This window comes from Convolutriloba macropyga, chromosome 2 (assembly GCF_964194025.1).
Source record: "Convolutriloba macropyga chromosome 2, txConMacr16.3, whole genome shotgun sequence".
Classification (NCBI taxonomy): Eukaryota; Metazoa; Xenacoelomorpha; order Acoela; family Convolutidae; genus Convolutriloba; species Convolutriloba macropyga.
Genome location: NC_134469.1, coordinates 70,298,907 through 70,310,834, shown reverse-complemented (window position 1 = coordinate 70,310,834; position 11,928 = coordinate 70,298,907). Strand labels below are relative to the sequence as shown.

Below are 11,928 nucleotides of genomic sequence, written 5' to 3'. Positions count from 1 at the left end.
TGACTAATATACTTTAATTCAGTTCAAATTTTAGTTCAAAAACTCGTTAGGTGCGGATAACATCTTCGGCATTCATTTTCATTGTTATATATATATATATATAATATATATATATATATATATATATATATATATATATATATACATAATATATTTATATATATATATATAATCTTTATATATATATATATATATATATTATATATGTATATATATATATATATATATATATATATATATATATATATATATATATATATATCTTTATATATATATATATATATATATATATATATATATATATACATATCTATATATATATATATATATATATATATATATATATATATATAAAATAAGATGCGAAAGTCACATTTGCTCGATTAAATGTTCTCTGATTTATTACAACTGAACATGAGCATATCTTAAGATCAGAGTTGTAAGCATGTGGACATTTGAGACCTAAAGCAAATTAAGATCAAATTTGCTTCAAGTATGGATATAAATTTTCCAAGTATCCAACACGATGCCTGTTTTTAGGCAAGCGTCGACAACAGTGACGAGAATTTGTCATTATTGTCAGAGCAAAGCGTCACATTTGTTCACACCGTCAAGGTTTTTTATGGTAACTCAACACGATAATTAATCAATTAGACCGAAAGCAAAAAATATCATTGCTGAATAAATGCAAAACGTTTCGAGTAAGAGTAGATGCGGATTTTTAAAAAGAAGTTTTGCAGCTACGCGTAATACGGCTCACAAGAAGAGTTAGCTTTTAAAATTGGGCCTCATATAATTACTTATTGAATTCGAGCAATTGAATTTGTTTCTCAATCGTTGAACTAAGTCGACAACCATTTTGCCAAACATTTTCGTCGGAAAAATGGTGGCCGTTTTTTGAGCGTGGCAGAACAGTAGACAAAGCCGATCTTTGGTATGACTTTGAATATTTAGATTCGTACCATCCTGCGTCAATACTTATTGTTCGCAAGTTTGTTCCCGCAGCAATGTTTTGCCTACGAATGGCGTTTCTATCGGTCAATATCAACTCCAAGGTGTTATGACATGTGTTTATGATCAAATAGGAATTCGGTTCGTGTTTGGCCGAACCACAGCTAACTTTTTTCCGTATCAGATGAAAAGAACACTGAATTCCGAAACATGTCAAGGAGTATACAACTGATGTTAGTCCGGCAGTGTAAATATTTACAAATTACAGATTATTTTAACAATATAACAGAAAATCTAATTGAATTGCATTTTTGTGGCATCCCAACGACAACCCAAAAAAATAAGTCTAGTTTATATTTCCAAATTTAAAGTCACGCAATGTTGAACAAGCAACCTTCTACAAACAAAGGTTCAAGTTAAAACTGAGCAGAAGAAGATTCTAATCGGCTTGGGGATTTTTTGTCTTGTTTGATTTTATTTTAACTGGGCAGTTCATTCCAATCTAGTATTGCCAATCTTACAAATGAATTCTGAATTTTGCTGGAAAAAAATAACAGGCTCCAGATCAATTTCTGTATCCTGTTACACTCATGAAGACTCCAAGTGACTAATGCACATCCAGTTGGTGGTGTAAAAGCGGGTCATGGCTGTTTTTTTTTATTTTCTAAGTAAAAATGTAATCCTTTTGTTCGTAAAAGTAGTTTTATGGGGAGTAGGTTCCGACTGTGTTTAATATCTTGAACATATTCAAATTTTTGTCTAATATATGTTGCATTTCACGCCAAGTTTAAATGTTTTTCCAAAGAAACTAATCTAAGGTAAACTAGATTCTGCTCAATTGCGTGAATGACAACTGCTGAGTATTTCAATTGACTTAATACCAGTGCACTTAAGACGAATCTCAAAAGTTTTTGTGGGATAGATTTTCTTATAGTGTAAATTGTTTTTCTTCCTATAAAATTCTTCGTAGGATATGTTTAAATTTCTCTTGAAATGTTCTTGGCCTTGCTTTCGTCAATGGATGTACCAAAATTTAAAATAACAGTATCGTCAGCATATTGTATAACTTTAGCTTCTTTGTCAACTATTGTTGCCATATCATTAACATACAGAATAAATAAAAGCGGGCCAAGTACTGTTGTACACCCCTAAGAGGCGATAATTCATCTGATAAGCAGTCTTGTAGGATGACAGATTGGCTACGGTTTGTAAGGAAACTTCTTATTAGATTTTATGAGCTTTCATCAAAACCTAAGTTGTCCAACTTGATATTCATAATTTCGTAATTGATTGAATCAAAAGCTTTTGAAAGATCAAGGAAAGCGGCCGTGACTAAATTGCTTATGTCAGTTTTGTTTTTTGATAAATTCTGTTCAAAATAATAGATTGTCGAGTATTTTCTCCTTAAACCATATAGATTTTTACGTGGTAAGTTGTTGTCGTGAGGGTACTGACAGGCCTGATTCCTAAGATGGTTTCAAAAATTTTAGATCGGAACGGGGTGATGGAGATTGGGTGATAGTTATCAGGTTCTTCAGGGTCATCTTTCTAGTACAGTGGAACAACATATGCGTGTTTAAGTTCATTGGGGAATTAAGATATTCTGATGTAATAGCTCACAAGAAAATTTATGTGAGGAACAATTACAGGACTCGCGTGTTTAATAGCCCATGCTGAAAAGTGTGATGGTCCGATTTAATTATTTCTTCCCAGTGCTTTAATTGCATCATGACAGTCTTTTTCCGTTGCAAAGTGAAATCTAAAGTTTTTTGGTTTAGAATTGCACGCATTTGATATCTGTAGTGGAAATTGGGGGCCAAGAAGCTTTCCAATTGTAGAGAAACGATAGTTTCTTATCTCATTTATCATCATTCACTTTTTTCTGTAATTTTCAGCGGCTTCAATAAGATTTGTATGAAATCTATTGAAATTCTATTAAATCTTTTGAAATATCTATGAAATCTTTTGAAATATCACAACAAATGAACCATTCGATTGATGATACCAAGCTTGTTCCCGTAGACATATTTCGCCTTGTGTCAATCCAGATGAACTAGCAAAACTGGACTGAACATTTGTCTGGAAATTTGAACAATGCTATGAATTGAGACTAAATAACTTATTTGAAGCCGATTCCCTTTTGGTTTTGTCTGATTTTGGCTGTTACGACTGATCTTGGTTAAAGTTGCTACTGAGCTTGTTTGAGATATTTGAGTAGAACGACATGAGTGAAAAGAGAAGGAAGTGTGCGCAAAATGTTTTGAATGATAGGTTTGCAACGTTCCGTAAGAAGCGGGTGAGAATGTTAAAATATAGCTGCAAAGTGATGATAAGAACAGATATAGTGCAATCTTTTAGGCTGTAACTGTTGAGAGGCACAAACTGAAATGACAAATTAGTGGGACATGGATTGATTTAAGTTGTGGCTGCTGGAGCAAAAGCTTCACCCTTGCCAAAAACGATAAAAATCTATTGCTCAGAACAATTTCTGATACCAGCTGACTAACCAGGTTGAGGTGCCCAAATGTAGTAGCCTCTGATCAGACCAAAGTTATCTCTAATTAGACCGTGGTAGACCAATGTTTCCCATGATCAGACTAATGTGCACTCGAAATCTCGTGTGCATTGAATTGCGCTCGAAACTGTCTCTGATCAGACCCTCTCAACCGGATCAAACCCTGTCCAAATCTTTGTCCATAGACTGTGTTCGAAACCACCTTTGGTCGTACTCGATCCAGACCCTTGTCCAAACTTATGTGCGCTCAAAATCAACTCTGATTTGACTTATGTGCGCTGGATATCCTCTGTTTAGAGACTGAAGTTAAACTTGGACGAGACTTTAAGTATCGCTATAAATTTAGTTTCATGAAAACTGATTCTTCCAGCTCAAAATGCAGTCAAGTCAATTCAAAATCAAAATTGTTTTGTGGAAAGAAGTAACTTTCAAAAACTGATAAAATGGAACCTTTGCTTGTCATTGCTACAAACGGTTGCTATTCTGAATTTTAAGGGGAATGCTCTTTTTTAAAGGATGGACACCTTTCTCTGATGGTTGTGATCGAAGGCGAAGAACTGCAAATGAATCTCTGATGAGAAGACATATGCTTTATTAGCTCTTAGCAGAGCCAACATCACTTACTCATCACAAATAAAACTGTATAAAAACGCTCAGTTTGACCTCTCATCAGATTTTTGTGAACTCGGAGTGATTTCTGCCGAGACCGTCCGAGATCAAAGTGACCTCTGATCAGACAAACTCAGACCGAATTGTCCTCTTAACAGACTCAAATTTGCAGACTTATGTGCTTTCAAACTGATTTCTAGACCCTGTAAAAGTGATTCAGAAACACGCCGTGTGCGTTCGGCTTGGGGACGATCAGAGGTCACTTCCGTCTGGGACTGCAGCCTGTGTAGGTAGGAAAAAACTGTTCATCTTGAATTCAACCCGAGTTCATGTCGGTCCTCGTTCAAAATGACTGATGAAAATACCCATTCAGACCGACATCACTCATGATCCAGATGTTGGTTTCATGAAATTTATTGCGTATTGCTGGCCTTGTTAAAAATTTCTCGACAGTATATGCTTTAACACACTGTACCAGGTGCGCGTTCAAAATTTGCGTGTCATGAATGAGGTCAAGCGAAACCCTTCACAAGGGAATCGTTAAGTGAACAGACTCACAGTCTTCGATTTGAACAACTTGGGTAGTGCTGTTGGTTCCGGCAGTATACTCCGGGGCTCCTTGAAGAGGAATCAACATGCTCTCCATCAAATCTCCAAATAGGATGATTAGCACAGGTAGCGCCACTCCAGTCAGAATGGATGCAACTATCCCCACAATCAACAGCATGATATCCAGCACAGAGGCAAATTTGAACTAAAAAAACATCCTAATAAAACTAACACCTACGACCAATTTTGCATAAGTCAATATGTCAGAATGTCTATAGAAGAAACAAGGCGGCTCGTTAATAAGCGTTCGTACATGATGTTCCGACCCGAGCTCATCTACATTTTTGACTTAATTTTCAACCAAATGAAGAAATAACAAAAATAGATGATTGAGTTTAAAACAATCGTTACACAACCTATCTACTAATTGATTAACATAATGACATGCCTTTTTACAGCGCCAATGAGATCTGACAATAAAGAGACTACGAGACTAAAAACAACAAAAAAAATTAACAAAAACAAAAATTTCACGGCATAAACTTAATATCTAAATTTAAAAGCACATAGTAACAACGTCAAAATGCAGTCAGAAAAAACCTTAACTACTCAAATTTAGTTTCTCTTAACTATACAGTGGATGGAAAGCTTTCTTAATGAGACTATGTTACTAGTCAGCAAAGAGAACTATCAATGAGGCGAAATTCAAAAATTGATAAACATTTTTTAAACCAAGAAATTTTAAAAGTCTTAAAAATCATTAGCTTTTAACTAAAAAATCCTTGATAAATAACTAAAAAGTTGTGGCAAAACCAAAAGGCCTTGTCTTTGGGTAGACTAAGTCTTAGAAACGAACTAAAGAAAAACTTAGAAAAAATTTAGAAACGATTGCTACCATTAAAATCATTAGCTATTATCTGAATATTACGTATTTTTAATTTAATTCTTATTTCTACTAATTCAGATGCAGGAATTATACTGAAAAATTAAATAAGTTTATTCGGGCCAGATCTGTAAACCATTTGGAGCTGTTACTACGCGATTGTTCTGAAGGAAGGTTAGAAACGCAAAAAATGACTACTCAAAAAACGTTTATTAAAATGCATATTGTCCAACAAACAAAGCATCGAGGACAAATATTATTAGTAGATGTGTTATTTTTGGAGATACGAGAAACTGGATGTGCCCTCTCATTGATGATAATAAGTTACAATTGGACGAAAAAAACAACAATAACTGAAAAGTTTGAAAAAGGTTTGAAAAAATATGTCATAAACTTTAAGACTAAGGGCTATAAACTCACCAACTGATTCGGTAACGTCAATAATTCAATCCTCAACTTCAAGTTTAAGAGACTTGTCAGCAATTTAAAGCTACCTAAAGAACAAAAACAGCAATTTCAAGAAAAAAATTGAGTGAGAAAAGTGTCGAAGGCATTAAAAAATGAACTTTTCACTAGAAACTTTCCTATGTTCAATTAATTTATAACAGCAAGGGGATTTCTCTTTTTTATCAATATAATTTCAAGAAATCAAATATGAACAAATACAATAGAACCACGAAATTTTTGAGAAAACTCGTAGTATAAACGCCATTAATTTCAATAGCTTTGTTTGCCACTCATAATTTGCCAATAAGGCCATACAACAAGTTATTGACGACTAAGACTGACAAACAGTCCACGAAAAAAAGTTTAGGATCGGTTAATGTTCAAAAAAAATTTCAAAAAATTTTTAAAGTCCTAAGAACCATTAAACTTAAAAGCTTTTAACGGAGGTCAAAAACTACGCTAAAAAACACGATGGCAGTAGAAAGATATTTGTCATGCATAGATAATCAATAAGAGATCACAATAAGTCTTAAAACAATGAAACAACAATAAAAGCAGGCGGAAACCAAAATTCAGTAGAAAAGTTCGAGAACAAAATTTCGAAGCCATTTAAAACATTAGCTTTTTTTCTGAAAACTTTATCTCTGATCCACTGAAAACTTTACGATTGGTTAATGTTCAGAAAAGTATTCGAAAAATTATTTTTAAATTCTCAACGGCCATTAAATTCAGTAAATTTCAATGGAAGTTAGTAAGTACGCCCAAAAATAATTCAATAGGAGAATAGGGATGTTTGTCATGCGTAGGTGATCAATAAGACATAACAACAAGTCTTATGACTATGAAAACAACAACAAAAACAGGGTCGAAGCCATTTGAAACAATAGGCTTTTCTCTGAAAAATTTATCTGTATTGCACTGAACGTCTTCTTTAAGCCAATAGGAGCTGTCACTTTTAGGATAATGTGATAAAATTTCAAAAGTAACCAATAATACAGAAATATCCAAAAAAAAATTTAAAACCTTTTGAAACCTTGTGTCATTGAAGTCATTACGAATAGTTAGAACATAAAACCGCCAGCTAGATCAAAAGATAAAACTTGATTACAGTAGGACGGAAGAGGGTGCTGTCATCACAGAGACTGACTTACAGTTCACGATAAAAGGTTTATGATTGGTTAATGTTAAAAAAAATTTTCGAAAATTTATTTTTTTTAAAGTTTCAGCAGCCATTAGCTCTCCTCTCAAAGCACTAGATACAATCACTTAAATCTCTTTACGGATTAGTTTGCACTGTTACTCAATGAAGCCATGCCATAAGGCTCCAAAACATTAGTAAAACCTCAAATAAAAATTCAAAATTTCATTTAAAATGACGAAAACTCAGAGTCAAATTTAAAAAAAAAATATGAGAAACTCCCTGAAAACAATTTTTTCGTTCATTGGTCTTCACTTGACTGTAAAGCAGCTTTTCAATTAAGGGAACCTCGATATGAACAGTGACTTGTCTCTTGGCTATTGAAAAAAGCAAAAAAAGCAGAAAAATTTTATAAAAAAAGAGCTCTCAAATAGATTTTGATTTTTTTTTGATATTGAAGCTCCCTATGAGACCAGAACTAATCTTTTTTATCACCATTAGTCTATTAGGAACACAAATTTGGTTCATTTTTGGCTAGAAATTCAAGTTTAAAATACTATTTTTATAGAAAATGTCTTCATTTGAAGAAAAATCAGACTAAAAGTGAACAAATATCCCATGTTCACACAAAATATCAATCCTCGATAACTCCTCGAGAACAAGGAAAATCAAAAAAATCTTTTTAATTTTGAATTCTACGCTGGATCAGCTTTTTAATGATACCACTCACATTTCTCTGCGATGAATATATCGATCGGCCAAAATTGACTGAACAAAAAAAACCCATTTGAGTATATAGTTCCTCCCCCACCCACAAGTGGGGTCGGAACAAAAAAAAACATTTTTGACCAATTTTTACTCAAGTTTTTGTTCAATTACTTGTACGAAACAATCGATTTCCTCTGAACTTTCGTTTAAACTGCCATTTCCAAATATCTGAAGCACAGAGAAGTTACTCCAGTTTCATTGAAATTTCGAATTGCATCAATTTAAAACTCTTTATCTTTTATCAAAGCCTGAGCTACCTTCAAACTGAAATAATATTATAAATACAAGAACGCTTGAATACGTCTATTTTCATTACTGATATTTGTCCCCAATTTAGTGGGGGGGGGGGAGGAATTATATACTCAAATTTGTTTCCTTTGTCCAGTAAGTTTTCGCCGATCGATATATTTATCGTCAAGATTTTAGAGTAGTATCATTAAAAAGCATGCCCACAGTAGAAAATCAAATTTAAAAGATTTTTTTTTCGCTTTTTCCAGAGTTACGAAGATTTAAGTTTATGTGAATTTTAGTCTATTTTAGTTAAATCGGTTGACGAGAACCTCACTGTTTTTAAGGTTAGATATAAAAGAGATTTTATGAAATGTTCGAACCAACTGTTTTGGCTAATTTTTTTTCTAATTTCTGTAATTTTTTCTTTTAAAAAATTGCCTCAAATACGCTTTGTTTGGCCCACTTTGACTTGTAATGCAGACAAAAAAAGCGCAAACACAATCTTCATTTACTCAGCTAACATCTATTTATAACCTCCGGTTCCGAAGAAAGTGTTCAGGAACTAATACTTTAGCGGTTTTCCACTAATTTATGCTGCTAGTTTTCTTTAAAAAAATTATTTGCTTTTGATATTTCAAGATATTCTTTAGCCAAAAAAACTAACTGGCAGATATTGAGACAATTGCGCATTTAAGCAGCAATAACGAAGCCAGTTTTTGGTCAAATAATTTTTTTTGCAAAGAATAAAGGTTCGCAAAAATTTTGGTCTGTTTTTTTAAAATATTTATTGTATTTTTTATATGAAACACAGGCAAATTTCAGGGTTTTTATGGCTCAGACAAAGACAAATAGGTTTTTTTTGAAACATTAATGAACTCTTGAGTTTTGCCAGCCTTTATCAGCATCTATGAAGGTATTAAAAATTATTTAATGTTTAGATATCTAATGAAGATAGGAATTCAACAATCAACATATCTTGAATTTTTGTCAAATTAGCTACTTCGGTTACTTTTGGATCAATTTTTCTGTTTTCAGGGCCAAGCATCAATAACCTGACCAACTGATTGGTCTAATTGTCGAATTTTGAAGTCCCAAAGACTTCGGATTGTTGAGAGTCTTGTACTATTTTTTTATAAATAATTTGAAATTTATTTAATTTAATTTATTCTTTTTTCTTTTAATTGATTTCTTTGTTATAAACTAATTACAAAACAGAATGATTTGAAATCAAAACAAAGTAGTTTTTGACAGATAAATTTACGTTAGAGGACAGAAAATGGACATACATAATAAGGTCAACAAAAACTTATGTTTTTTTTAGATTATTTTGCTTAAAATTGTTTGTGAAATTTTGAGATCTGAGTGTATTCGTTGCTGCCTTGTAGTCTTTTGACGTAATATCACTAACGACAAGTGCAAGTGGCTTCGTAAGTATAAAAAAATTTTCTCTCTTTACTGTTTTTTAGTTTAATTTTTACAGTTGTTATGACATATGGTTTTGAAAAAAATAGTTTTTTAAAAAGTATTGTTTCTTTTGAGACCTGCAACGTTTAATCTTATTTATGTTACCTTTTTTGTGTAGATGTTGCAAAAAACATATTGCATTATGTTTTCAAAGAACTATAGTGCTGTCTTCTTAGCTGTTTTTTTTGTTAAATGAAGGTTTTTTGGCCCTCTTATTACAATAAATTCATTTTTAAAAATTTTTTGGATATTATCTAGATTTCGAGTTTTTTGAGGTCTTGTCCGATTATTATGGTAAGTAATGACAATTTTAAAACCCAGTCACATATCACTATAAATGCCTACAAAGAAGGAGCAGTTGGTTGTGTCTATTGTTTTGAGTGAACAGCTATGATTTTATAAGCGTCGACACGTTTCCTCGCAAAACTTAATGGAGTTTTTTTTGTTATTTTTTGACTGTGTTTGTTTGTTTTTGCATCCTTACTACTTTCTGGATAACGATAGCCTTCAATGGCTTGATATGATGTAGGAAATGACGTTATTGACTGATTTCTGTGTTTTTTTTAACTTTGTCCTTTTTTAGTTTTTTTAACTTTGGCCTTTTTTAGTTTTCTGCTTGTCAATTGATCTAAAAAAAACAGGTGTCATATCTTTTGCAAAGTACAAGTCAATTAGTTTAGCATAGTTTTTATCAGATGTTATCCTTTCTTTTTCAATAATTTTAAAAAAAATAGATAGACATTGAGCTTTGGTCGTAACTAATGATTTTTGCTTTTTTTATTTTGTCGTTGGTCTTGTCTCTTACTCTCCTTAGTGGCAGTTATCATCGGTCCTCTAGAGAATAATTTTTTAAATTGTACTCTGGTTTTCGCTTAAACCAATTTTTTAAAAAGATACATCAGTTTTTTTCGAATATATGAACTTTTCCATCATTTCCTCATTTTTGGACAATTAAATCAGAAACGCTGATGACCAGAATCGAAACATTATTTGCACTTGCACTTTACGAGACTCCTTGTTTTCAATTTTGATTAGTTCATTAAAACAAGGAAAGTGAGCGTTATAATAGCAGGGTGAAGTCTGCCACAATGAGTTTTCTTTTCTTTTCAATACTAGAATTTAAAATGACATTGACGTTTTTTTCGGCTATTTTTGACGTTTTTTGCGGCTATTTTTGACGTTTTCCCGGCTATTTTTGACGTTTTTTTCGGCTATTTTTGACGTTTTTTTCGACTATTTTTGACGTTTTTCCGGCTATTTTAGGCGATTTTTTCCGCTAGCCGAGACTTGGATTAAGAATTGCCAAGTCTTAAATCAGACTTGGATTAAGAATTGCCAAGTCTTAAATCAGACTTGGATTAGGAATTGCCAAGTCTTAAATCAGACTTGGATTAAGAATTGCCAAGTCTTAAATCAGACTTGGATTAGACTTGCCAAGTCTTAAATCAGACTTGGATTAGACTTGCCAAGTCTCAGCCCAGACTTGGATTTAGACTGCCAAGTGTAAAAAGTGACATGATCATAGCTCTGAATCAGTAATGAAAGAGGACTTGGAATTAGACTTGCCCAGTACTGAAAATGACTTGGCGTTAGGCCCGGGTCACCCTTGCCAAAATGATAAAAATCTATTGCTCAGAACAATTTCTGATACCAGCTGACTAACCAGGTTGAGGTGCCCAAATGTAGTAGCGTCTGATTAGACCGTTCAAGACCAACGTTATCTCTAATTAGACCGTTGTAGACCAATGTTTCCCATGACCAGACTAATGTGCACTCGAAATCTCGTGTGCATTGAATTGCGCTCGAAACTGTCTCTGATCAGACCCTCTCAACCGGATCAAACCCTGTCCCAAATCCTTGTCCAGACTGTGTTCGAAACCATCTTTGGTCGTACTCGATCCAGACCCTTGTCCAAACTTATGTGCGCTCAAAATCAATTCTGATTTGACTTATGTGCGCTGGATATCCTCTGTTTAGAGACTGAAGTTAAACTTGGACGAGACTTTAAGTATCGCTATAAATTTAGTTTCATGAAAACTGATTCTTCCAGCTCAAAATGCAGTCAAGTCAATTCAAAATCAAAATTGTTTTGTGGAAAGAAGTAACTTTCAAAAACTGATAAAATGGAACCTTTGCTTGTCATTGCTACAAACGGTTGCTATTCTGAATTTTAAGGGGAATGCTCTTTTTTAAAGGATGGACAACTTTCTCTGATGGTTGTGATCGAAGGCGAAGAACTGCAAATGAATCTCTGATGAGAAGACATATGCTTTATTAGCTCTTAGCAGAGCCAACATCACTTACTCATCACAAATAAAACTGTATAAAAACGCTCAGTTTGACCTCTCATCAGATTTTTGTGAACTCGGAGTG

General features: G+C 33.1%; 1 protein-coding gene across 1 annotated transcript in view; it reads right to left on the bottom strand.

Moving 5' to 3' along the window:
- LOC142334663 (ATP-dependent translocase ABCB1-like) overlaps positions 1-4,823 on the bottom strand; it is a 119,632-nt gene extending 114,809 nt beyond the window's left edge. Inside the window, exon 1 of the mRNA XM_075382876.1 lies at positions 4,634-4,823. Within this exon, the coding sequence (XP_075238991.1) occupies positions 4,634-4,802 (169 nt within the window). The 5' untranslated portion in view covers positions 4,803-4,823. The remainder of the gene's footprint in view (positions 1-4,633) is intronic.
- Positions 4,824-11,928: the final 7,105 nt, after the last annotated feature.